A 27,018-nucleotide genomic window follows, 5' to 3' on the forward strand; every position below is an offset into this window, starting at 1 on the left:
CACTGTCCAAGGGACAAATTCTGGCTTACTGATGTTGACTCTAAGATGCAGTATACTCTGAATTAAGGAGGACCTGTCTTCAGAAGGTTCTGATATAAGATGTGTTATTCCATTAGATTAACCTGATATGTACCTGTTCCTCACTGCCCAGACAGAAGTCACAGTATGGGAGAAGAGGAGACCCCAGCTACAGCAACTTCTGTTAGTCCTTATGAGATGCAGCAGCTCTCCTGCCAAGCAAGCATTCTCTAAAAACTATTTCCCCATAGTTCTTGGACTTCTTCTGTAGCAGGCTTTTTCTTTTGGGCCAACAACCAACACCCAAATCATGACGGAGACTTATTAGTTATAAATGCTTGGCATAGCTTAGGCTGGTTTCTGGATAGCTCTTTCAACTTAAATTAACCTGTTTCTTTTCATCTGCCTTTTAACGTAGGGCTTTTTACCCTTCTTCCTTTCTTTCTGTGTATCTTACTTTCACTGCTTCTGGTGTCTGGCTGGCTAGTGGCTGCCTGGCTTCTTGCCCCAGGCGTCTCCCTTATTCTTTTCTCCTCTCATTCTTCTCCTATTTATCTCTCTGCCCTTCAGTCCCACCTATCCCTTCTCTGCCTCACTATTGGTCTTTCAGATCTTTATTAGACTAATCAGGTGCCTTAAGCAGGCAAGGTGAAATAAATGTTACATGTCTTTACATAAACAAAAGTAATAAATCTTTATATCGTTAACAAAAGTAGCAGAAACAAGTGTAACGCACCTTCACATACTTAAAATAATATTCTTTTTTTAATCTTGTTAAGAGAAGATTTTAATGAAGAGGAAGTATATTTAAGAGTTACATTTTAGTAGTACATTAATAAACACACTGCCACTTAAAATAATATTCTGAAGCAGAAACAAATGTAACACATCTTTGGCTAGTTAAAAAAATATTCTACAGCATTCTTAACCTCTAGATCCATCATATCTAGCAAAGGGGTCACATGTGGCCAGTAGGCATTTTAAACATATCTAAATTTAAATTAAAGAGGCTGGAGAGCTGGCTCTGCAGTTAAATGTACTTACTGCTCCTGCAAAGAAATAGGTTCAGTTCCCAGGAGCCACATTAGCACCTGTAACTCCATTTCTAAGGGCTCAGATGCCCTCTTGTGACATCCTCAGACAAGGCACTTACACGCACATGGTGCTCATAAACTCACACAAGTACACACACATATACATTTTTTAAAAGATCTTTAAAAATAAATTGAGATGTGCCATATATATATATATATGTATATATATATATATTTGGTATATATATATACCAAATTTCAAGGAAGTTCGAGGAAAATCTTATTAAGCAGCCCTGGGGATGCATACCTGTAATTCCAGCACTCAGGTGGTTGAGGCAGAAGGACTTCAACTGTATGGTCAATCCAAGATGCATAGGAAGGACATCTCAAAATAAAAATCTCATTGGAAAACAGTTTTTTGAGATTCTAGTCCAAGGTGGTCTCCCCTATGGCAAGCCTCCTGCCTCAGCTTCCCAAGTGCTATAACTCCAGGTTGCACCACCATACCTGGCTTACCTCAAAAATTCTTAGTATTGATAATGCACTAAAATGACAGTTTTATATGGTAAAAATAGCTAAAGTACATTTTTTTGAATCTTTTTTCTCTTGCTTTCCCCTGTTTCTCTAAGGTGACTACTGGGGAAGTTTTAAATGGAGTGTGAGGTTCGTGTTTATGTGGACGGCACAGCTCTATTAATTTGTCAGCTTCTGTTTGCGTGTGACCCCGGGGGCTTGAACCCAGGGCCTTGCACAAGATGGAAAGTGTTCTTCCAACAGCAGAGCTCCTTAAGAATCCTTATCTGTGCCAGGCCCAGAACACAGTGAACCAACAGAACTTCTTAGCGATATACTTGTATAGATAGAAGTTGGGGTTGGCTTTTTTTGGTTTTTGTTTTGTTTTGTTTGTTTGTTTTAGACAGGGTCTCGTTAAGCAGACCTGGCTGGCCTGGAACTCACTATGTAGATCTGGCCAGCCTTGAATTCACAGAGTTCTACCTTCCTCTGCCTCTAGGATGCTGAGATTAAAGGCATGCACCATCATGCCTAGCTAGAGGCTTTCTTATTCCCCAGTTTAACTCTATTCTCATTGTAGAAACTAATGTATTTTTTGGGAGAGGGTGTCTCTCCATAACCCTGGCTGTCCTAGAACTCATATGTAAACCAAGTTGGCCCAAATTCACAGAGATCCCCATGTCTCTGAACACTGAGCCCCAAGTGCTAGGACTAAAGGTGTGTGCTACCATGCCCAGTGAAACTAATGTGTCTATAGATGGGGGCAGGAGTAGGCAAAAGACCATTCATTAAGTCTCCTGCTCCATTCTTCTGACTGGATTCTACCAGCTAGCCTCCCAACAGCTGCTTTATAAAAATCTCTGGTAGCAGACCACAACTTCCTGGTAGAATTATGGTTCTCCTTTTAAGACAGGGTTTCTCTATATAGCAGTCCTACCTGTCCTGGAATGCTGTGGGACAATGGTCTGTACCCTGTCCATTTGTATTTTAAATAAACACTGATTGGTCAGTAGTTAGGCAGGGAGTATAGGCTGGGTGACCAGGCAGGAAGTAGAGGCAGAGTGATGAGAATTCTGAGAAGAGGAGTCAGTCTGCAGTCATCACCCAGACAGAGAGGAAGCAAGATGTAACCACCTCACCAAAAAAGGCACCAAGTCACGTGGCTAACACAGACAAGAATTATGGGCTAATATAAGTTATAAGAGTTAATAAGAAGCCTGAGCTACTAGGCCAACCAGTTTATGATTAATGTAGACCTCTGTGTGTTTTATTGGGACTAAATGGCTGTGGGACCTGGTGGAACAGAAACCTCAGTCAACACTGGAACGCACTTTGTAGAAGACCAGGCTGGCCTCAAACTGAGATACACCTGCTTCTATGTCCCAAGTGCTGGGATTAAAGGTGTGTGTCACCACCTGTCTAAAACACATATTATTTTATGTGTATTTTGCCTGCATGTGTGTCTGCACTATACATGGACAGGCCCAGATGCCAGAAAAGGGTGTTAGATCCCCTAGAACTGGAGTTACAGTTGGTAGTTAACTATTACGTGGGTGCTGGGAATCAAACCTGGGTCCTCTGAAAGAACAACCAGTGCCCCTAACCATTAAGCCTTCTCTCCAGTTGAATTATGGTTCTCTTGTGCCACCTTGGTAACATTCTTCTGGAGTTTCTTCAGGGTTTCTTCGAGAACCCTGGGAGAACTCCAGGACACCTGATGCTCAGGCACCAGCTGAAATATGGCTATTATCCCTGGACATTTCAGGTCCACAAGTTCAATCAGTGCAGTTGTTAGTTCAGATGGAAAGTACTTTAGAGAATCTGGGTGACACCATGGCAGCAGTCTGAGCAGCTAGTAGGACCAGCGAAGTGCCTCAAATTTCAGGTCCCCATGGAAGACTAGCACCCAGTGGGCAGGTGTGCCCCTGCCTCTTGTGACTAGTTCTGGATATTGCACACACTGAGAAAGCCAGTACCGGCTGAGTCACTCACTGAGCATGGAGTGGGTCTCTCTGTTTCTCTAAGCCTTGACTTCCATCTTGTGAAAGGTGGTCAGTTAAATCTGCCTCATTGAGTTGTGAGGATTAAATGAGGCAATTACATGTATTGGCTAATACCATGCGTAGTATTCAGTGCAAGTTCAACCAGTCAACAGTGGTGACTGACAGCTAGATGCCTGCAGATGAGCAGACCAGAAGGGATGTGATGTCACCTTAACAGAGGAGGATACTGTGGGGGCATTTTGTATTTTTTATTCATTTTATTTATCAGTCATCTATATATGCTCATCAGACAAAAACAGCTGACATTTATTGAGCACTGGGCACGAGGTGGGTACTCTGTCATATATTTAACAAGTATCATCCCATTCAGTCCTCGCTGTTTAAGGCAAGTGCTAACTTGTGGTCAACTTTTATAGGCAAAAATTGAGGTTCAGAGGTGCCCCAGGTCCCACAGCAATTTAGTGACTACATTAGAACTTGACAGGCCAGTATACTCTCACTAGGTGGCTTCTAGACAAAGGCTGGACCAGGAATCCTGGAGACGTGGTAGGTGTTAACACGGAGGCAGTGGGAGCTGCACAAACCATTTCTGTCACATGCTGTCAGGGCCACCTACAGAATTATGCCTCATTCTTTCAAGTTTATGGAACCCTCCAGGTGTTAGGCATTCTGCTGATATGTTTGGGAGTAATGAACAGAGACTCACTCTTCCCTCTAGTAATTGTAACAGTGGCGGCCAAACGGAAAGAAAAGAGACAGGAATCTTGATCGCATGATTAAGATGACTTAAAAAAAATCAGAGATGACTGCACCCCTGGGCCTCATGGGTTGAAATTAGAATTTTTGTAAAGATTTACTTTTTATTTTATGTATATGAATGTTTTGCCTCCAGGTACATAAGTACCCTGTGCATGCCTGGTGCCCTTAGAGGTCAGGAGAGGGTGTTGGATCCCCTGGGACTGAAGTCACAGGCAATCATGAGCTTCCACGTGGGTGCTGGAAATTGAACCAGGTCCTCTGCAACAGCAATAAGTGCTCTTAACCACTGAGCCCCCTCTGCAGCCCCTGGAATTACAATTTTACATGGTAAGCTAATTAAAATTATTGCATAAATGTGATTTGGAAACTGGGCAATCATCTTCTGCCTGTAAGACTCTGAGACGCTACACTCTCACCCGGAGCAAGATTGCAGTGTTCTGCACTCCCGGGTGCCACTGTGGAGGCCTGGTTTCTCTCCGTATTTCTCTACCTGCAGCCCATCACTCAGACTCCTGGCACAGTGCCGCTCCCCAGGAGGGAATCTGTAGTCTTGTTCATCTTCGTCATTGGTCCTCAACAAAGGTCTATCAATGGCTGCCCTTGATCCTAGGTCTATCAATGACTGTCCTTGGGTGACTGTGTTTCCCAGGTCTGCTGAGCTAAGGTCAGGTTAAGGAGAGGTGTAGTTGGCAGGTGTAGAGTTTGGTCACAAGGTATGCCCAGCCTAGTGCTGACTGCAAACTCTGGTCAGACCCAGATGTCACCTTTACCTTAATGGTTGACAGAAATTAATAACCAGGAATAGCCCCTGTCACCTTCCCAGATCACACTGAGTCTGGTATCCATAAGGAGAGCTCCTCCCCCATCCTGGTCTACACTGTGATGATGCTTAAACAGGCTACAGCAATGCCCAGAGGTGAGAAAATCATTTACACCCATCCCGTCACCCAGGTGACTTTCGGTCTACTAAGTACAAAATGCCACTCCTCCAGACTTCCTAGTCTGCCTCCCTGCTTCCTAACTTCTCCCTGGCCCTTCTCCAGAATACCACGTTAGTTCTTTAGTCAAGGGCATGGCCCTGTCCCCTGCAAGGTCAGCCCTAGGAAAGAGAAATCTGCTCTTTGGATTGTTTGCTCTGCAAAGTCATAGAACTGCCTGCGTAAATGGTATGGGATGTGACCCAGGGGTAGGGGGTGCCCTTTCTGGAGGAGGTGACACTGCTAAGCCAGCTGCCCAGTGGAGGACACAGTGAAAGAACATATTCAAACTAGACACAGCTGGGGTGCTCATGGGAGTTTACTGCACAAGAAGAAGGCAGGGGGGCTGACTTGGGAGAAGAGGGAGGGGATCGCCTGTGTCTTCTGCTAGGTGAGAGTCAGACAGGGTGAGAGAAGCTAAGGGCAAAAGGAAGATCGAAGATGCTGGGCCAGAGATGAGGATTTAGTTTGAGTTGGGAAGAGCTGTACTTTACAGAGTGCTGACTACAGAGACCTATGCTATGTTCTCTGAAACATTCTTACAGACTGTCTTAGCTACTTTTCTGTTGTGATAAAGCACACACCCAAAGGTAACTTAAGGAAGCAAATGTTTATTGGCTAATGGTTCCAGAAGGGGAGAAGTGTCCATATGAGCCATATAATCCCAGCACTTGGAAGGCTGAGATCAGAGGATCTGTGAGCTTGAGGTCAACCTGGTCTACAGAGTGAATTCCAAGACAGACAAGGCAACACAGAGAAACCCTATCTCCAAAAATAATTAATTAATTAATTAAAAAATAAAAAAGGATTCAATAAAGTCCATCATGGCAGGAAGGCACAGCAGCAAACAACAGGCATGGTGGCAGGAGCATCAGGCGCAGAGGTCACATCTTGGAGCTCAAGCGTAAAACAGAGAGTGAACTGGAAGTGAAAGCAAGGTCTTTAAGCTCACCCTCGGTGGCTGCACCATGCCCCCATAACCTCTCCAACCAGCTCTATCAACGGGGGAGCCAAGTGTTCAAATGCCTGAGCCCACGGGGGACATTTCTTATTCAAACCATCACAGCTACCTTCACACCAGCCACCATGCCAGGACGGGCAGCAGCGAAGTGGGAAATGCAGACGTCACAAATCAGCCAGTCTGGCTTGTTAGGAAGCAAATGCTGGGGACCGGGGAACTAAGTCCCTTAAGCAACCACGCCGCACATCCCCAAGGCCCTGAATCCTCTCCAGCCTCCCTCAACCTCCATCTTCCCTTTTCCCCATCACTGCTATCTCCCACAGAGCACAAACTAAGCAGGGTACCAGGGAGTGCCAGAGAGAACTATCTGGGAGGGAGAGACGCTAAGGAAGAGGGGTAGACACTGCTCTCAGTGATTGATGGGAGGCTACCTAGGCACGAGCAGGGACAGTATCTGTTAACGAAGAGGGCCATCATTATCAAGGCACCAGCCACCAGCAAAACTTCACTGGAGACGGTGGTCTCAGAAACAGGAGAAACTTTACACATATGGAAGAAAACGTACGTATTTCTCACTAAAAATAAGGGGTAGTTTGAAACAGACCAGAACATGAGATAGGCTGGAAAGATTTCCCAGGAGGCAAACCAGATGGCGCTAGAGAGGGCTGAAGGCCAGATGTGAGGCAGATACAAAATGGAATGGACTCTTGGGCCTCACACTACCTCCTATGACTCTGAGGGCCCCCAGCCATGGGTGAACCGGGGGAGGAGTATGCCAGGCTACTCTCCCCTTTGTCTCCTAGGCTCAGGGAGAGTTCCGTGTGGAAGGTATGCGAAACACAGGGCCAGAGAAACATGGCCATTGTTGCCCCCACTGCGACTGCCCATCATCTCCAAAGATCAAATAAGTGTCACGGTAGCAGAAGTGTCCCAGAGCTCTCTGCAGGCAGGTTGTGGTGGTTTGAATCATAACAGCCCCCATAGGCTCATATATGTGAATACAAAGAGGGCTTAGGAGATGTGGCTTTGATGGAGTAGGTGTCGCTTTGTTGGAGGAAGTGTGTCACTGGGAGTGGGTTTTGAGGTTTCAAAAGCCCATACTGGGCCCAGTCTCTCTCCTTCTCTCTCTGCCTGCTGCCTGTGGATCAGGGAGTAGATCTTAGCTACTCCTTCAGCCCGTGCCCGCCTGCCACCATGCTTCCTGCCATGATAACGGACTAAACTTCTGAAACTGTAAGCAAGCCTTGATTAAATGCTTTCCTTTATAAGAGTTGTGGTGGTCACAGTGTCTCTTCACGGCAATAGAACAGTGACTAAGACACTGGCTCCCTTTCACCTAGAGCTCAATGTCCTCCTCCTTCCTCAAGGCCTTCGGCCCCTGACTCCAGCTGTCCACCCAAGCCTCCTTCTCTCTTTTAAAGTCCAAATGTTCCTCAGTCAAGTCTCACAGATCCCTTCTCTCCTGAGCTCCACCCCCAAACATACCTCTAACTCAGTCTCCAATCTGACTGTCTCACAGTCCCCAATCAAGTCTTAGAAAAGTGCCACCAAGGGTGACTTCTCAGGGAGTTAAGCCAATCTTGCTGGCGCACAGGGGTATCAGTAAACAAATGAAGGCAAGAACAAGCAGGCGGCACACTTCAAAATGTATTAAGGTGGAGAAGAGGATGGTGGCACCCGGCACAGAAAACTTCAGGGTACAGATCTAAAACCTCACCCATACATAAGGCAAGAAGGCAGATTTAACACGACCAGAGGCTGGTGCTGGTTCAACGTTAGTAAGCAATCAGATATTCTTTTTCATCTTCATACAATTATAATTTCCACTATCAGAGCCTTCTAAAGAGCACAAATATTATGTTAAAATCTGTATTATTACATTTGGATTAATCAGTTAGACTAGTCCAACCAAAATATCCCCCATCCATGTGACTAGATATTTGTATACTCTGTTTTGTCCAGACAACTGGTCCCAAGGGATAAAAACAGTTTTTAGTATAGTAAAACAACATCATATTCTCTCCCCTTACAGATGTGTCTTTTAGTCCCCCTGACAAAAGGCATTTGGATTCTTCACTGGCAAGCTGAGAATTAACAGGTAATATATAGTCAGTAAACTTAACAGCATTGTTTTTGGGGTCAGTAGTATTATGTCCTTATTGTTTCCCCAAAGTCTTGGCTTGACAAGTTAAAGTCTTGGTGTCTCCCCCAAGTTATTGACTTCCTCTTCCTCTTGGGACGTCTCCTTTTGATGGGTTTGTCGTCTATCTTTAGACACTTGGTTTGTCTGGTGGTCTCTGGGATGCTGTCCTTGTTGGATGTGTCAGGGCAGGAGCCATCTGGGACTTCATTTCTCTTCTGTAAGATATAAGCCTCGCCTCGATGTTAAAACATCGGGCCCTTTCTAGTGGTTAGTTTTTAGATCTTGCTTTTTAACATATACTTTAGGTTGTATCTCCTAGGGCAAAATGCTCATTGGAAGCAGAAAAAGCATTATCTTTTAAAGTGAGAAAAAGGAAAGTTAGTATAGCAAAATGTAGCATAGTTTCTGGAGATTTAAATTGGTGTATCAGTATTTGATAGTGTTATTTTACAATAGTTTGACCCTGTCGATTGTAAGGAATTACAGTAACACGATTAGTATTCCATAACTTGCAAAAATTTTTAAAGTGCTTGTTAGTACAAGCAGGTCCATTATCAGTTTTTCAGTTGCAATGGGAATCCAAGGAAGGAAATGTATAAGGAACTATTTGATAAAATCAAGTTCTAGATATGACACCATGGTATTTTCCTGGAGCCCTCAGGACCCCATGTCCTGCTTGGAGCTGTGCTGTGCAGCTGACTAATTAGCAGCAAAGGCACTGTGCATGCCTTTGGTGCACACCAAGCACAAGGCCTCTGCGCACCCGACAGAAAAGGCTACAGACATAGACAGCCCTAGTTCTAGATGTCAAGCTAATCTGAGAAGTACTCACTACTAATTATGTACTAGAATACTATGTGAGATAAGCCTGCAATAGCGGATAGGCGTGCATGAGCCTCCTCTAACTTCCTCCCTGGTCAAGAGTCTGATCATTGACGTCAGACCCAGGGAAGCACAAAACTAAAACATAAGTAGAACTTACTTACTTTGCAATGGTCATTAACTTGTAAAAATTTAAACCTAAGGCTATTTATGTAAGATTTGGGATCTTTAAAATTTAGGGCAATTTTAATTTTGAGTTCAAGAAGACTCCTCACCTATTAGGTTAACAGTATATTCAGAAGTACCTGAGAAACAATCACAGAAAATCCTGAAGGAAAAAACAATTGTGTTTTCCCATGCGAGCATGAAAGAACATGTCTAGCTGGTACTGTAAACGAAACAAAAATGCGCACACCAGTTCCATGGAGGAAGAACCTTCCAGAAGGTGCTAGTTCTTTCTACATTTAACAGGTTCTTAGTCTGTACCAAAAATAATTTTAGGTGAAAACTTTAAAATAATCTAACTCATACTGATCACATTTCTGGTTTAACTCCTCTGCCCTGCAAAGAAATTTGAGAAATATGTAATTATGTTTTCAGTCCTTGGCCACCATATTATCAAGAAGAAATACTCTAAAACATTTTCTTGATTCCAATTTGCCCCCTTTTTTCCCTTAAATTCATGTGAAGCTTGTTCACATTGTTATTTATAAATTTTTTGTTATGTTGTATAAAAATGCAAATTTAAAAAAATGAAATTTTAGTAATCACAAATACAAAGGAACCTGGGTGGTGTTTGGTCTCCTGGTGCCTGAAAGGCCTGAAGTGAGAAAGTCTTTTTTTTTTTTTTTTTTTGTGAAGAAGAGATAAAACTCCTTATTTTGCAAGACTGTGAACATATGGTTGGATGATGTGACACACAGTGACATCAACATGAACATGCCCTGACCTGGGTGACCTCCAGGAGCAGTGGAGTCCACTTGGCCTGCAGAGGAAACAAAAATTCTTTTTTCAGTGATCCTCCCAAGTCTGAGCAATACAGTACTGCGCTCCAGCTTGGAAAATAATTGGCGCGGAAATTTTATCTCCTCTTTCCTGAGTCCTTTGTACATTAGCTCCTATGCATTTCAGTTGTCTTTTTTTTTTTCTTTTTGGTTTTTCAAGACAGGGTTGTTGTCCTGGGACTTTCTCTGGAGACCCCCACCTCATGGTTGCAGTTCCAATGTTCTCGATCAGGAAGCCATGGACTGAATTTTACAGACATCACACTGCAAATATTGCTCTCAATATTTTCTACCTTTGGGTCTTAACAAACATAGCAGTAACTGTATAGGATGCTTTATCTCAGAGGGCTGAGAAGAACCCAAGCTTATTTTACTCTCTTACTTACAGTTGTAATCTCTTGGTGAGAGGACCGAACTCTGACCCGAGTCTATTAAAAGAAAAATCTTACCTTCTTTAAGAGTTGAGTCCCTCACATTGGTCGCCAGTTGTGCACATGCCACCGCCCACCAGGACCACCTCTACAAGCACTACCGCCCTCGGCACCACTAACTACGCATCGGTACTACGCGAGCGGCACGGCCATTACTACCACCTCCCCGAGCACCACCGCCATCAGCACCACCGCCACCCAAGTAATGATCTTATTTTGGCAAAGGAGGCAAAGGGCAGTCTACTTCAACATGACTCAATAGCCAGTGTTGGTTCAAACTTTTATTTTATTTTACTTTGTTTTATTTTCGAGACAGGGTTTCTCTGTGTAATCTTGGCTGTCCTGGACTCACTCTGTAGACCAGGCTGGCCTCTAACTCAAAGATCCGCCTGCCTCTGCCTCCCAAGTGCTGGGATTAAAGGCGTGCGCCACCACCGCCCGGCTAAGTGTTGGTTCAAACTTCAAGAGTCTGACACCAGCATAATTTGGTGAAACAATTTTCTGGTGATAATTAACACACTCCTGTGTGCACAATACATCAAAACTCTTTGTAAAGTATATGTGACATCTCCATAAAGATGGGTTCTATAGATTGAGTACACATGACAGCTTTTTAAAATATTTTTATTTATTTTTGGTTTTTCAAGACAGGAATTTCTCTGTGTAGCCTTGGCTGTCCTGGACTCACTCTGTAGACCAGGCTAGCCTCGAACTCAGAGATCCATCTGCCTCTGCCATACAAGACCTGTGGAATAAAAGGAATGGACCACCACCACCCATCTGATTGATTATGTGTGACTTCTTAAGAGTCTGGGGGAGGATCTGGCACGGTCTTGGTCAAAAAGATAGCACGAAGGTCAATAGAATATTAAGCACTTCCACGCCCAGCCTTCTGGGTGGAAAACAGTTATATATCTCTTCCTTTGAAGAGACAACACTGCGTGCTTAATATTCCTTGTTTCCCTGGTGCTCACCTGTGAGAACAAGGACCTTGGTGCCACATGGCATTCTGTGGCTCTAAGGGGAGTTACAAAACCAGCTTTAGTGTCTCTCTGGCTTTGGTCCCTAAGTCTCCAGAGTCAAGGCTCTTCCCTCTGCATACTCACCAAATAAAAGGGTGGTCCTCGATGGTGAGCCGATGGCAGCAAGGTCTGGAGGCACGTTGTGCGGCAGGAACCTTGCTCTCCGTGCTGTGTGGCACCCACGGACACCACCACAATAGCCTAAGCAGAAAGTCAGGCAAAGCCAGCAGCTTATAATTTCCAATTCAAAATGCATCTCCCAACCCAGTCGCCTGACTGTAGCTCACCTGGATGAGACTCCTGCCGTTGATCATGGTGAGACAGTCAGGGTCATATTCCTTATACTGTCTTCCACACTGATGCCAGTGAGAATGCTCCTAATTAATGAGGGATAAAGAGTTACCATGAAAACAAGTCCTCTTTGCTAAAACAGCTCTCTACAGGACAAATGAGCAGTCATATAAATGGTGAAGACGCAGCTCAGAGGCTCACTCTCAGAGCTCCTCCCACCAAGGTCCCTCCATCCAGCAGTCTTCCCTGTATGCTATCATTAATGGCCTGTATCTCAACCTCAAAGCCCATCCCTCTCATGCTCCCTCCTAAAACAAATCTTTTGTCCACTGAATCACATTTCTTCAAAGGCACACCAACGCCAAAGGATCACTTCTGCCGGGCATGGTTGGGCACACCTTTAATTCTAGCACTCTAGAGGTGGAGACAGGAGAATCTCTATGAGTTCAAGGCCAGCCTGGGCTACAAAGTGAGATACAGGACTATAAAGAGAGACCCTCTCAAAAAAAGAAAGAGAAAAAAAAATGTAGCATCTCTAGGAAAACCTTGTAGCGGTGGATACATATTACCCATTATGTGTAATTCACCCTGGCCTTTATAGACTCTAAAGTATCAAAATATTGCTCTCTGATAGCAGGGAGAGAAGCTGAGAAAGGCTAAGCCTTTCTCCTATAAAGGCATGGTGGCACATGTCTTTTTTGATCCTTGCGCTTGGGAGACAGAGGCAGCCAAGTCAGAGCTACATAGTAGGGCCCTGTCTCAAAATGAACAACAACAACGAAAAAAAAAGAACATAAACAAGATGTCTCCCATCACTGACTTTTACACAGTAGCCATGTCCTTCGGGGAGGCTGAAATGGAGGGCAATTAGGAAGCAGGAGTGTGAGAAACCGCCAGCATTCGAGAGAGACAGGACAGGACCTTTCAAACACGGGAAATGGCTTTCAGCAGCTCCTCTCCCTGCATTATGGAGGACCAGAGCACAGACATTCCGTGGTTGCTTCTAAATGCAGGTCCATACACGGGCATAGACATCAGGCCAAGAAGAGGCGCAGATACCAGAGGCCTGCTGCAGTCTGAGTACAGGAAAAGAGCCAGGCCAGCACAGGCCCCCACAGTGGTTCTTCTTTCCTATACAAGCCCCAGAAAGTCTGTCAGTCCCTAGGCTGAGACGCTGGGAACTAGTAGGAATTGGGACAGACATATGTGCTCAAATAGAACAAGTCACCTATCATCCTCCTTCTTCTTCTTTTTTTTAAATACTGGCAATGAAGGTCTGAGTCGGTCTTTGAGAGTGACAGACCTAGTTTTCCATGTCTAGTGTACCCTATTATGATCCCTCAAAGCCCTTGGCAACATGCATGGCGTTGTATCAGATGCAAGGGACCAATACTGCAGAGAATGAACTGAACAAGAGAACTACCTCAAGTACAGGTGGGTCTAGAATGCTCCTAACAGCTCCCATGATGCTTCTGTAGAGAGTGGCTTCACCTGAAAGCAACATGACACTGATAAGCTCCAGGCTCGCCCTTGCTCACAGCAGGGCATGGCGGGTATGGGGAAACGGGTTGGCACAGGAGTCCCCAGACAGTAAGCATCCCGAAACTGTTGGCTCTCATTTCCAGAACAAACCCATTGTTCCCTCTGACTCCTACGATGCACATGGTGTATGATCTATGGCAGGGCAGCCGCCACCAATTACATCACTGGCCTGAGTGACCCCCCCCAACAGGATGCAATGATGCCGGCAGCAGGTGTGTGGTAGTGTGCCATTGTGGACTGGCAACGGCCTTGCTGGCCATCTAGGAGACCTTAAAACCCTGGGCAGGAAGCAAAAGTCCCAGTGACAGCAATGATGTGCCTGTGGGGTAGCTCCAATGGCCTAGAGGCCCAAGTGTATGTAGAGTTGAGAAATCACATACGGGAAAGCCCCCAGCACTGGAAGGCATGGTGTGGACCTTCCCAACACAGGGAACATTCTTTCCACATTTCCTCGGCCTGCACTACCCATGACCAGGGCATGGGGTCCCCCTGATCACTTACGAAAGCAGGAGCAGAGAGGGCAGAGGGCTTGCTGTCATGTCAAATGCAGAAGCTGGGATCAGCCAGCTCAGCTGGGTATACGGACTGAGGAAGTACATCTGATCCTATAAAAATTCCTTCCATGCAGCCAACAAGTGAAACAGAAGGAAGACACACAGCAAGAGCTCCTAGGTTGTGGAACTGGGCAGTGGGGGGGGGGGTGTCTCCTGACACTAAGGAAAACAGCCTAGTTGTTCTGCTTTCTGGAGCGTAAGACATTGCCCTGGCTAGTTTCATGCCAACTTGACACAAAGTAGAGTTATCTGAAAGGAGAGACCCTCCATAAAATCCAGCTGTAGACAAGCCTCTAGGGCAGTTTCTTAATTAGTGATTGATTGATTGATGGGGGAGGACCCAACCCATTGTGGGTGGGGCCATCCTTGGGCTGGTGGTCCTGGGTTCTGTAAGAAAGCAAGAGAGCAAGTCAGGAAGCAGCACCACTCCATGCCCTCTAAATCAGCTCCTGCCTCGAGGTTCTGGCCCTGTTTGAGTCCCTGTCCTGACTTCTTTCGGTGATGTGAAGTGTGAGCCAAACACTACCCTTTCCTTCCCAAGCTGCTTTGTTCACGGTGTTTCATTGCAGCAGTAAAAACCCTAAGTAGGGCTGGAGCGACGGCTCAGAGGTTAAGAGCCCTGGCTGCTCTTCCTGAGTTCAATTCGCAGCAACGGCATGGTGACTCATAGCCATTTATGATGAGATCTGGTGCCCTCTTCTGGTGTGTAGGCAGGATATGGTATACGTAAATCTAAATCTTAAAGAAAGAAGGAAACCCAAACTAAGGCCCAGCGGTGCCTTTGATCACAGCAGTCTGGAGGCAGAGGCAGATGGATCTCTGTGAGTTCGAGGCCAGCCTAGTCAACAGCACTAGTTCCAGGACTGGCTCCATAGCTACTGGAAAACCCTGTCTCAAAAAGAAAAAAAAAAAAAAGAAAGAAAGAAAGAGAGAGAGAGAGAGAGAGAGAGAGAGAGAGAGAGAGAGAGAGAAAGAAAGGAAGAAACCCTAACTAAGACAGATCTGGGTACAGGGCGCTTTGATGCAGCATCCTTCCTGCTTCTGATTCAGACCTGCTGCTGCTAACCCACCAAAACAAGGGGGATCACTGGAGACTCGGGACTGAAGCAGGCACAACAGGAATCAGATATCTGTCAATCCCCCCCCCCCAAAAAAAAGAGTAAAACTGAGGCACCGGATACAGTCACCTTCATCTTCTGTCCATTTTCTTCTCAGTCTATCCCATTCCTGGGAATCTGTGAGAAGCCCTTGGGGATAGCCATCTTTTTTATTTGTTTGTTTTATTTATTTTCTTCGTTTATTTTGCATACAGACAACGGTTTCCTCTCCCCCGCCTCTCCTGTTGCCTTCCCCTCCTTCCACCTTTCTCCCTCCCCTCAATCCATCCACCAACTTCTCCTCCTCCGTTTAGAAAGGGGCAGGCCTCCCACGGGAGTCAACAAAGCCTGTCATATCACCTTGAGGCAGGACCAAGCTCCTCACCCTACATCAAGGCTGGGTGAGACTCCCTTGGGGAATAAGTTTCCAAAAGTCAGTTCAAGCTCCAGGGACAGGTCCTGATGCCACTGCTTGGAGCCCCCAGACAGACCAAGCTACACAACTGCAGAGGCATGGGGGGTGTGACACAGTCATCTTAAGTACAGACCTTACCATGGGAGCACTGTGACGCAGCAGCTTCTCGGCAGGGTAGAGATGTCTCTCGTGGCCCCTCTGCACCAAGGTGTCAGTTCTGCAGTAAACAAGAAGCACCTTTAAATAAGCATCTAAATGTCACTGGTTAAGTCGGTTCTGGGCAGCACATGAAGAGGTCCCACTGCAAGAGACACATAAAACAGATACAGGGAGACTGGATTATTTGTGACGCAACGTTTTCTGGAGACGCAGTGACGCAGCATTTTTTGGTGACTCAGCACGGGGGGGGGCGTTGGCGGCATCAGAGGAACAACAAATCATCTATGACAGGGCACTTTTCTGATCGTTTGTGCAAGCTCGGGTAAACTGCGGAGGTTCGAGAAGGTTCCTTTATCCTGTCTCCTGTCAAAGGTCCTCAAATGGAAAAATACTGGCCAACTTCAAAGACCTCAGCCCTGTGCAACCATCATTTCAGATAAGATCCTACCTGCCATCCAAAAGAAGACCAATTTAGGATCAAAATGAGAAACTGGTTTCATTCACAGCACAGATAGGGCAGAGCTGCCACGTAACCAGGCACAAATCTGCCTTTGCAGCTTCCCTACCTGAGAAGGAATGAACTATATTCACGTAGGACATGGGGTCTTTCTGGCCCGAGTCCAGACTCCCAAGGACCCCACCAGGCTTTCCTGCTCGGGGGGCCTTTGCTGGGCTGTCATCAAACCTGCCTGAACCCCACACCACCCCTCTGCTGGTGCCCACGGAAAGGCAATTAGGGGGCACTCTGGCTTCAAGGTGCACCCGCAGCACTTACGGGGACTCCTGCTTCCTGGACAGTGGCGCCCACCAGAGAGTGCGAAGAGTAGGAGTGAGGGGCTGCCGCTGACCCGCTTCGTCATCCTTCGTGGTGTCAAGAGGGCCTCTTAGCCAAGGCCCAGCAGGGAAGCAACCACTGGGGAAGGGGTTTCACCGCAAGACGCCGCACCGGATTTCGAGAGCGGCGTCCCAGAGTCCTGGGCGCATCAACTTGAAAGAATGCAGATCTGAACGCGGGTCAACAGTCGGAGGACCCTGTGTAGAAAAAGACAGGCGGCTTTGGATGCCACAGAAATTTGAGGCACCGGGGCTCAGCCCCCAACCCTCCTACCTCTTCCCAGGGGCGCTGACACCACGTTCCCAGGTTGTCCCCCACGAAGGCTCCCTCCCCAGAGGTTCCCGGGAAACTGAGATCGCAACCCACCAACGAACTCCTTCCGAATATCCCGGGAAGTTCACAGCCGCGAGGGTGAGAGGTTCAAACTCCCACCCTAACCTCCGGGGTCCTGGGTTTCCGGGGTTTAGGAGACTAGAAGTCTTGGAGGCGGCCAAGAGCGCAGACCCGAGGTGACTTCACCTAGCGAGCTGAGATGTGAAGTGCGTGAATGCCGCAGTGTAGGACTGCGCAGGACACTCCCCAACACCGCAGTGTCTACCCAGCTGCGTCTGCGCGCGCTGCAGGCTCCAGCTGCACCAGTGCACACCCAGCCTGTGCGCGTGGCTTTGCAGCGTCCCCTGCGGGAGTAGAGCCGAAATGCTAACCCTCCAGCAAGGCTCTCCTTCTTCCAAACCGTTTATTCATCCGTCCTTGCATCCATTTTGCCAGAGAGTATGTGTGGAACGTCATTTCTCACGCAATAAAATATCCATCCACCCATCCATGCGTTGTGATTCATTCACCCAAGCATGCGTCTATAGGCCTGTCCATCTATCCATCTATCCATCCACTCATCTTTTCATTAACCTACCCATCTAACTTTGCACCCACCCAAAATATCTTCCGAGGAACTACTTCGTATCAAGGGCTAGACTATGCTCTAGAAATAAAAGGTCTAAGACAGGCATGATCCCTAACTTGGTTACATTTTAATGGGCGCGATAAACAAATAGGTCAGAAAATTAAAAATTATAAGCGCAGCTGGGCAGTGATGGCTCAGGCCTTTAATTCCAGCACTGGGGAGGCAGAGGCAGGTGGATCTCTGAGCTGGAGGCCAGCCTGTTCTTCAAAGAGAGCTCCAGGACAGTCAGGGCTGTTACACAGAGAAACCCTGTCTGGAAACATCAACCCACCACACACGCGCGCGCGCACACACACACACACACACACACACACACACACACACACACACGTATAAGCACTACAAAGGAAACAGGCACAGCAGCAGGCAGGTTGTAACAGTGGGGACCTATTTATCCCCGGTGGACAGCAGGGCCTTCCCTGAAAAAAAAAAAAAAAAAAAAAAAAAAAGACATTTAATCTAAAGCCTGGCGGAAGATAAGTAATGCATCATGAACTGTTTACCTCTGTTATCTTCAGGGGAGTATTAAAAAGTGAAATAAAGTGGAGACAAAGTTCTTGCAAATAGGTCAACAATGTTTCTTGTTTTGTTTAGGTTTTCTTGATACAGGATCTCTACCCATCCCTGGCTGTCCTGCAACTCCCAGAGCTCCGACTGCCCCTACCTCCTGAGTGCTGGGATGAGAGCTGTGTGCCAGCACTCCTAGCTGCTGCTTGTGCTTTTTAAAAAATTATGTTGAATTATGTATGTAAGTGTGTGTGTGTTTGGTGAGCATACGTGTGCCATGATGCACATCAGATATCAGAGGACAGCTTCCAAGAGTTGCTTCTCGGTTCTCTTTTTCTACCATGCGGCCTAGGATTTGACCTCAGGTTGTCCTTGGTGGCAAGGGACCTTACTGGTCAAGCCATCTAGCCCAGTCCTAGTCATGTTTTCCCAGGGCGATATGATTGCGATGCCTGTTCTCAGTGAAACAAAGGACGACAACTAACAGCCAGTGCTTTGGGGCACACAAAATATTTCAGGCATTGTGACTCATTTAGTTATTAGGCCAGTATTACGGACTGAATGGGCTTCCTCCCCTAAATCCATTTTGTAATCCTACCTCCTACCATGCGGTTGCAGGATCTTTGGGGGGTGTGTGTGTGTGTGATCAGTTTATGAGGGCGGGCCCCTTCTAAGAGTTCCCTGGAGTTTACTTCTCCCTTCTGCCACTTGGAGACAATATGGGAGGCAGTCACCAGTCTGTCATACAGGGGTAGGGTGGGGGTGGGGAGTTCACCAGATACCAAATCTACAAGGGCCTGGATCTCAGACTAGCCTTGTGTCACTGTGACAAAATACTGAGGGAATCAAAAGACAAGAGATTTGTTTTAGCGTTGTGGTTTCTGGGCCTGTAGCGAGGCAGATTGTGGAGTAGTCGTCCCAAGGAGTGTGTGATGTAAACAAAGCTGCTCAGGGTGGCCAGGGAGCAGAAGAGAAAGGGCTGAGCTTCCAATACTCTGCTCCCATCCCCCCCTGTGCCTCCAGTCACCGCTCCTCCTTCTACTAGGCTCTGACTACCAAGTCATTAACACATGGCCTTTGGGGTCATTTCTATTCTACAGCATAATGTCTAGGCTCCAGGACCATCAGAGATAGATTCCTATTGTTTATCAGCGTCGTGTTTATAGTATGTTGCTATGCCAACTCAAGCGGACTCAGAACCCAATTCTATAAGCATCATTCCATTTGCTAAGATGATAAAAAAAACTGGCATTGTTTGATGGACTTATCCCATGTCATATAGTTCACATATCAAGAATTGTGCATGCTCTAAGTGACAACTGTTATGCCCAGTCTGCGAAGTCCCCCAAAAACCAACAAGGAGACCGAGTCCCGTATGTAAAAGCAAAGAGCCTTTATTTTATGCAAGTTTGAAAACTCAGTCTCTCTGTGTGTCCAACGTATAGGAATAATGGAGAGCCCCGAGCTCAGTTAGAGTTGGGTTTTTATAGTAGTAAAGGTGGGGGTGAGGGATTTCTAAGGTTCAGAACCCTTGATTGGCTGACATTTGTCTAGGGGTGTCCTGGTGAGTGTGTGCTGGCAGGTGATCTTATCTACAATGGTTGGAACATTGGGAATTTCCTTTGGATGGTCTGTTCTTGGGTTGTGTCTGGGTAATCTCAGTTTGTAGTCCTTCAGGCAACCAGGTATTGCCTCAGGGTAAACTCATGCAATTCCAGCCTCAGAAGGTGGAGAAGGTGGAGACGGGGACCCCAGAACAAGTTGGCTAGCAAGGCTAGCTGTATCGGTGAACTCAAGTTGTTTTTTTTTAAATATTTATTTATTTACTTATTATGTATACAATATTCTGTCTGCAGACCAGAAGAGGGCACCAGACCTCATTACAGATGGTTGTGAGCCACTATGTGGTTGCTGGGAATTGAACTCAGGACCTTTGGAAGAGCAGGCAATACTCTTAACCGCTGAGCCATCTCTCCAGCCCCTGATCTCAAGTTTTTATTGAGAGACCCTGCCTCAGTGAATAAAGTGGAAGAGCAGTCAGGGAGGATCCCCAGCACCAACCTTGGGCCTCCACATGCAAGCACACACACATGCAAAAACATGCGTGCATACCATATGCACAGACACATGCAAAAAGATAATACATACCATAAATACACATGCAAAAGCATGCAGGCAGGGCTGGAGAGATGGCTCAGAGGTTAAGAGCATTGCCTGCTCTTCCAAAGGTCCTGAGTTCAATTCCCAACAACCACATGGTGGCTCACAACCATCTGTAATGGGGTCTGGTGCCCTCTTCTGGCCTGCAGTCATACACACAGACAGAATATTGTATACATAATAAATAAATAAATAAATAAATAAATATTTTTTTAAAAAAAACATGCAGGCATACCACAGAGAGAAAGAGCAGAGACAGAGAATAAACAAGCCAAAAAGGAAGAACCTAGAGGGCCTCTCTGCCCTTTGTACCAAATGAGACATTTATCTCTGTCCCTACATTTGAAAGTGGTCCCCAGCCACCTTTTATCTGATTGTTGCAGGCAGAGGAATGTGGAAAGTGTGCTCTGGGCTTCAAGAACCCTTGACCATTCCTGGGGACCTGATGCTTTTCCTGTATATGACTTCCCACATGTTCAGATCTCAGGGATTACAGACTGTGGTTTCCTTGTGTGGCCTTTCTTTTGTTTTCTAAAATAAATGTCCAGATTTTTTTTTAAGTTTTTTTTTTCTTTTTGTTTTTTTGAGACAGGGTTTCTCTGTGTAACAGCTCTGGCTGCCCTGAAACTTACTCTGTAGACCAGGCTATCTCCGAACTCACAGAAATCTGCCTACCTCTGCCTTCCCAGTGCTAGGATTGAAGGTGTGTGCCATCACCACCCTGCTAAAGTCATTTTTAGTACTTGTAAGTATATGTATGTGTCTATGTGTGAGTGGGGATGTGCACATGAACCCAGGTCCTCTGGAAGAGCAGTACATGTATTTAACCATTGAACCATCTTTCCAACCCCTTGCTTGCTCTTTCTAAGTGATTTCTCAGCTAAAACCAGACTGTGTGAATCAAGGTTATTTGTCCCCAGAATATGGTTAGCTATGCTAATAATAAAGGATGACTAGGAAGCCCAGAGTGTGATCCTGCCTCACTAATCAGGAAGGTTGTAATGAACCAGAGTAGGACTGGGTGTGATGTTGGGCACACATGGGAAGCTGGGAATCGCTCAGGACCGAGGGTGATGTCACTCTTTCTGTATGCTCTCCGTCTCTAAGTGTCCTGTTCGCTGCAGTGTGCAGGTCAGGTGGAGAAACCAGCTTCCTCTTGCTCCGTACACACCGGCTCTCCCCTTCTTTTTATTTACTCAACTATTTTCATTTGGCCCTGGTGATCTTTCCCCTGTGGCATTTCCTTGCCTTCTCAGAGACAGCCTTACCAGTGTGGTGCAAATTGTTCTGTTTCACTTTTTACTATTGACTGTCCTCAGTAATCAACCGCCTGCGTCTCCTGGTGAGTCTGAGAGAAAGAGTCCAGGTGATGCTGTGGTGATGGGAAAGGGAGAGGTGCTTTAAGTTCTTGTGAACTTGGATCCACCTCAAACAGCATTTCGTCAGGTCCAAGCAGTGCCTGATGGTTATACAGAGTCTGGGACAGTGAAGTGAAACAGCCAGATAATCCAGGATGTGGCCAGCACCCCAGCTTTCTTAGTCCCCCCAAAGATCGTGAGGCCCCAGGTCAGCATGAAGCAGTCTTCAGAACAGCGTCCTCATCCCCGCCTCACCTGCTACCCCTTTCTAACTCCTCATCTTTTTATAATAAACAAAAGGGAGGAGCGGTAATATTCAGGCATCTGCACTGGCCTGCCCTAGGGGTCCTGACACTATACATCCTCAGCTGCAGCCACTGATGCCCACTTCTGTGGGGTTAGTGAAGATCTTTTCCCATTTTGTAGGCTGTCATTTTGTCTTATTGACCGTGTCCTTTGCTTTACAGAAGCTTTTCAGTTTCAGGAGGTCCCATTTATTGTTTCTCTCAGTGTCTGTGCTGCTGGGGTTATATTTAGGAAGTGGTTCCCTGTGCCAATGCGTTCAAGTGTACTTTCCACTTTCTCTTCTATGAGGTTCAGTGTGGCTGGCTTTATGTTGAGGTCTTTGATCCATTTGGACTTGAGTTTTGTGCATGGTGATAGATATGGGTCTATTTTCATTCTTCTACATGTTGATATCCAGTTATGCCTGCACCACTTGTTAAATACGCTTTCTTTTTTCCATTTGATATTGTTTGCTTCCTTGTCAAAAATCAGGTGTTCAAAGATGTGTGGATTGATATTCGGGTCTTCTATTCGGTTCCATTAGCCCTCCTGTCTGTTCTTATGCCAATACCAGGCTGTTTTCAGTACTGTAGCTCTGAAGTAGAGTTTGAAGTCAGGGATTGTGATGCTTCCAGAAGTTCTTTTATTGTACAGGATTGTTTTGGCTATCCTGGGTTTTTTGCTTTTCCATATGAAGTTGAGTACCGTTCTTTTGAGGTCTTTGAAGAATTTTGCTGGAATTTCGATGGGCATTGTGTTGACTCTGTCAAATAAACAAATCTTAAAAACAAGAACAGTGGGCTGGAGAGATGGCTCAGAGGTTAAGAGCATTGCCTGCTCTTCCAAAGGTCCTGAGTTCAATTCCCGGCAACCACATAGTGGCTCACAACCATCTGTAATGGAGTCTGGTGCCCTGTTCTGGCCACCAGGCATACACACAGACAGAATATTGTATACATAATAAATAAAATAAATATAAAAAAAAAACAAGAACAGTGTTTGGCCTTTGCTTTTCCCCATCACAGTTAAACCTTTGATAAAATGAACACACACCTTGAAAATATTTAACAAAACCATCTTAAGGAAAAAAAAGAGAAAAATTGAAAAAAAAATTCCTTTAACTTTTTAAAACATGGGATCAGTAGTTAACATTTCTTCCAGAAAACATCTCCCAGGGTGCAACGGGGCAGACTTGTGAGCCCAGCACTGGTAAGCCTGAGGCTGGAGGATTGAAAGTGTGAGGCCAGCCTGGGCTACACGGGAGTGGGGATATAGCTAAGTCTAGCCTGCTTAGGACCTTCTGTTCTTCAGCATGTAGCAAAACAAAGCCAAAGTCTACCCTATAGGTAATGCATTCATTACTTTGTTATTGTGGCAGAATATATGGCAAAAGCAACTTAAGGAGACAACATTTGGCTTATGGTTTGAGAGGACAGCATCACGGTGGGGAGTCACAGTGGCAGGAGTGGGAGGCAGCTGTCATACTGCATCTGCCTTCTAGGAGCACAGAGAGGTGGATGCTAGTGCTCAGCTCGCTCTCTCTCTCTCTCTCTCTCTCTCTCTCTTTCTCTCTCTCTCTCCTTCTGCATTCACTCTGGGACCCCAGTCCTTAGGATGGTGCCACCTCACCATCCACCCCAGTTAAACCTCACTGGAGCCAGGTGGTGGTGGCACACACCCTTAATTCCAGTACTTGGGAGGGAGAGGCAGGCAGATCTCTGTGAATTTGAGGCCAGCCTGCTCTACAAAGCGAGTTGCAGGACAGCCAGGGCTGAAACCCTGAAAGCAGCAGCAGCAACAACAAAGCAACAAGGACACTGGAACCATACTCCCAGACACGCTCAGAGATGTGTCCCCCAAGTGATCTCAAATCTGGAAAAGCTGACAACGAAGACTATCACAGCGAGCTCCGTAAAGCTTTAAAAGCAAAGCGAAAACAGTAGCTTCATTGGTACACAGTCTCCCAGAGGACCACGGAAGAGGAAGCAGGCCTCCCTTTGCTTGTTCACCATGATGATAAAGAAGGGTGCAAATCAAAGTTACAGGCCAACTCCCATTTGGCTGTAGACATAAATATCTTTTAAAATACTGGCAAACTTCAGGCCAACACAGCCATGGTCCAGTGCCTTTTAAGGACTAGCAATAGTGTTTTCTTTTTGAGACAGAGTATCACTGTATAGCCCTGGCTAGCCTGGAACTTGTTATGTAGAACAAGCTGGCCCTGAACTCACAGAGATCTGCCTGTCTCTGCACCTCTCTGGTGCTGGGATTAAAGGTGTGTGCCTCCACACCTGGCAAATGGTGTCTTCTGTTGCTCCCGCTGGGGAGGATCGGCCTTGAGATTCAAGGAGGTGGAAATTAACTTTACTGGTGGTGACAGGGGACTCACCAAGGCCAGCCCACCAGCAGGTTTCCTGGCTCCCGCCCTCCTGCCTTCATCTCTGCTGCAGGTACCCCTCCCACAAAGCCCATGGTTGGCCAGGAAGGATCTGGGATCTTGCTGAGCACTCCAGGTGCAAGCAAACCCTGGGGCCCCATTGGTGAGAAGCATATCTCAAACACTGAGACAACTTAGATGATGGGCATCAGAGGAAGGCGTGTTCTCCTGCAGCTATGGAAAGCTTGGAAGTGAGGGCTAATTTTGATTGTCAACTTGACAGTATCTAGAATCACTTAGGGAATAAAAGGGGTTCTAGAGTGGATGAACTAAGGTAGAAAATCTCATTCAAAATGTGGGTAGCAGCATTCCATGGGGTCGAGGCTCAATTAAAAAGGAGAGAGAGAGAGAGAGAGAGAGAGAGAGAGAGAGAGAGAGAGAGAGAGAGAGATAGCAAGGGGGAGCATCAGCATCATCTTTCTCCACTTCCTGATCTCAGGTGCAGAGCAAACAGATGCCTCAGGTTTTTGCCACCACGACGGACTGTAACCTTAAACTGTGAGCCCCAAGAAAGCTTCCCCTCCTTAACGGGCTTGTGCCAGGCATCTTGTTGCAGCAATAAGAGAAGCAATGCATACACTTCGGCTCAGAAGGTAACCAAACACTGAACTCAGAATCCACGAAGTGAAGAACTGCATTTCTCAGAGAGCCTGCCCGCTGCTTGTGCATTCTCCTCCGTCTCCGACAGCCCTGCACAGTCTCACTACCTCGGGCTTAATATTCTTCTGCTTTGCTTTATGAAGCAGGGATGGGGTGTGGGGGGGGGGGTCAGTCTCGCAGATACACTATTAGGAGCTATTCTTAGGAGTCTTTATTAGAAGGACCTGCTGTTTTAAGCATTGGATGATGCACCAGACGCCGCTTCCTGGGAAAGTGTGTCCCTCCAGTCACATTTTTGGGGCATCAGCTCAGTCAAGCATTTCTAGCACTTGTGCCTCCCAGTCACAGACTATCTATAATGCCAATAGTGTGCCCTGTGCACAGCCTGCCCAACTGTATGTGCCAGCAGTCCCTGGAGCAGTTTAGGGACCACTGATGACCCTGGATGCCAGGCTGACCAAGGCTCCCACCAGGTTTCAGCCTCCGATTTCAGGAGTCCGGGCTTATTCTTGCAGATAGATGCAGTAACAGATGAGCAGAAAGAAGCAGAGGAGGAGAATGGACAGGTACAGCATAGCACCCAGCAGGACAGCCATTTGTGCTTGGGGACAGGGCCTGGAGCTCTTCTTGCAGGCCTCAGTGAGCTTGTGGCTGATTTCCTGCCTTGACCCTGGGCATCCGGCAACCTTGACTTCTCCTCCTCTTCCTCCAAGGAGGAGCCCCAGGCCTCAGGAATCCAGCTATTGTGAGGTCACAAACTCTCAGAGGGTAGAATTTTGTTCTCCCAGCTCTAGTCAGACTCTATTAATAAAACCTGTATGTTGAAAGAAAGCATCCTGATATAGAATCATATTCCTTTCTTTCTTTATACTTGCTAAGTGGACTTCCCTTTGCATCTGGAAAGTACTGGGCACGTCCTGTAACTCTTTTGATTCATTCTTGTTTTTGTTTTATTCATTCTTAAAAAAGTAAAAATTTTTACAAAAGCTGGGTGTGGCTGGGGGGGGTATCACAACCCATACCTTTAATCCCATCACTCAACAGATAGGGGCAGGTAGATCTTTGGCGGTTAGCTTGGTGTACATACTGAGTTCCAGGCTTCCAAACACTCAAGGCTACATAGTGAGACCTGTCTAAATAAAAATTTTTAAAAGTTGGGTATGGTGGTGGTGGTGGTTTGAAAGAAAATAGCGTCCAAAGGGAGTAGTGCCATTAGGTGGTGTTGGAGGAAGTGTGTCACTGTGAGGGTGGGTTGTTAGGTCTCCTATACTCAAGCTAAGCACAGTGTGGCACCCAGTCGACTTCCTGTTGTCTTCAGATCAAGATGTAGGACTCTCAGCTCCTTCTCCTGCACCATGTTTTCCAGCATGCCACCCACCACGAAGATAATGGTCTAAATCTCTGAACCATAAGCCAGCCCCAGTGAAATATTTTCTATTATAATAGTTGTCTTGGTCATGGTGTGTCTTCACAGCAATAGAAACCCTAAAACAGAGACCTATAGTCCTATATTTTGGTTGCTGAGAGTTTGTGTTCAGCTTGTGCAACAGGACAAGACGCTGTCTTGTAAGGCCTGGGGATTTAGTTCAGTGGCAGCAGGCCTTGTCAGTAATGCACAAGGCCTTCAACTTGATCTTTACTACAAAATATAGAATAAAATAAACCTTCAATAACTAGAAATCAGAAGCAGAGTTCCTGGTACTTGATCTGTAGCCCAAACTGGTCTTGAACTCCCAGAGATCCTCCTGTCTGTACCTCCCAAGTGATGAGATTAAAGGCATGCGCCACCACTTTCCCTTCTTGACCCTTCTGGGGGAGAGCACGGGGGGGGGTGGCTGCTGTGGGAGAGCAAGGGGGGGGGCTGCTCTGGGAGAGCATCAGGGTGCTGTGGGGGGTGGGGAGAGGAGAAGAGCACGGGGTGGGGGGCTGCTGTCTTCCGAGGGTGGTCTTCTCTTGTGCTCAAACCCACTTCAACACTAAGAGATTTCTGTCTACTCACCTGGCTTCAGTGAGGCTGAGAGAACCCAGCACTGAGTCAGACCACAAGGAGGTAATGGTGAAACTCTTGTCCACATGCAGTGGGCCAAGGCCAAAGTCAGAGTATGCCTGTGTTTGGGCAGTAGACTGCTA

At 46.5% G+C, this 27,018-nt stretch overlaps 1 protein-coding gene and 2 non-coding genes across 8 annotated transcripts; all 3 read right to left on the reverse strand.

Annotated features, from left to right (window-relative positions):
- Positions 1 to 7,894: 7,894 nt before the first annotated feature.
- On the reverse strand, positions 7,895 to 17,174 carry LOC146892771 (uncharacterized). Of its 6 annotated transcripts, none has more exons than XM_085697110.2 (7): positions 16,947 to 17,174; positions 16,521 to 16,777; positions 15,720 to 15,803; positions 13,402 to 13,469; positions 11,975 to 12,064; positions 11,772 to 11,888; positions 7,895 to 10,215 (listed from the first exon to the last, which is right to left on the reverse strand). In XM_085697110.2, exons 4-7 carry the CDS (start codon positions 13,441 to 13,443, stop codon positions 10,159 to 10,161), a joined length of 306 nt encoding a protein of 101 aa, XP_085553236.1. In that variant the 5' UTR covers positions 13,444 to 13,469; positions 15,720 to 15,803; positions 16,521 to 16,777; positions 16,947 to 17,174; the 3' UTR covers positions 7,895 to 10,158. The 6 variants fall into 6 exon arrangements, 2 of the variants coding, with proteins under 2 accessions (XP_085553236.1, XP_085553235.1); XM_085697109.2 differs by having other exon boundaries at positions 15,725 to 15,803; positions 16,947 to 17,173; XR_015739028.1 differs by having other exon boundaries at positions 7,895 to 11,888; positions 11,975 to 12,061.
- On the reverse strand, positions 12,860 to 12,993 carry LOC125405109 (small nucleolar RNA SNORA71). Its single transcript, XR_007233462.2, has one exon. It is a non-coding gene; the product is annotated as a small nucleolar RNA SNORA71 (small nucleolar RNA).
- LOC125405111 (small nucleolar RNA SNORA71) lies at positions 13,898 to 14,031 on the reverse strand. The gene has a single exon (XR_007233464.2). It is a non-coding gene; the product is annotated as a small nucleolar RNA SNORA71 (small nucleolar RNA).
- Positions 17,175 to 27,018: the final 9,844 nt, after the last annotated feature.

This window comes from Myodes glareolus, chromosome 10 (genome assembly GCF_982192425.1).
Source record: "Myodes glareolus chromosome 10, mMyoGla1.1, whole genome shotgun sequence".
In the NCBI taxonomy this organism is placed as follows: domain Eukaryota; kingdom Metazoa; phylum Chordata; class Mammalia; order Rodentia; family Cricetidae; genus Myodes; species Myodes glareolus.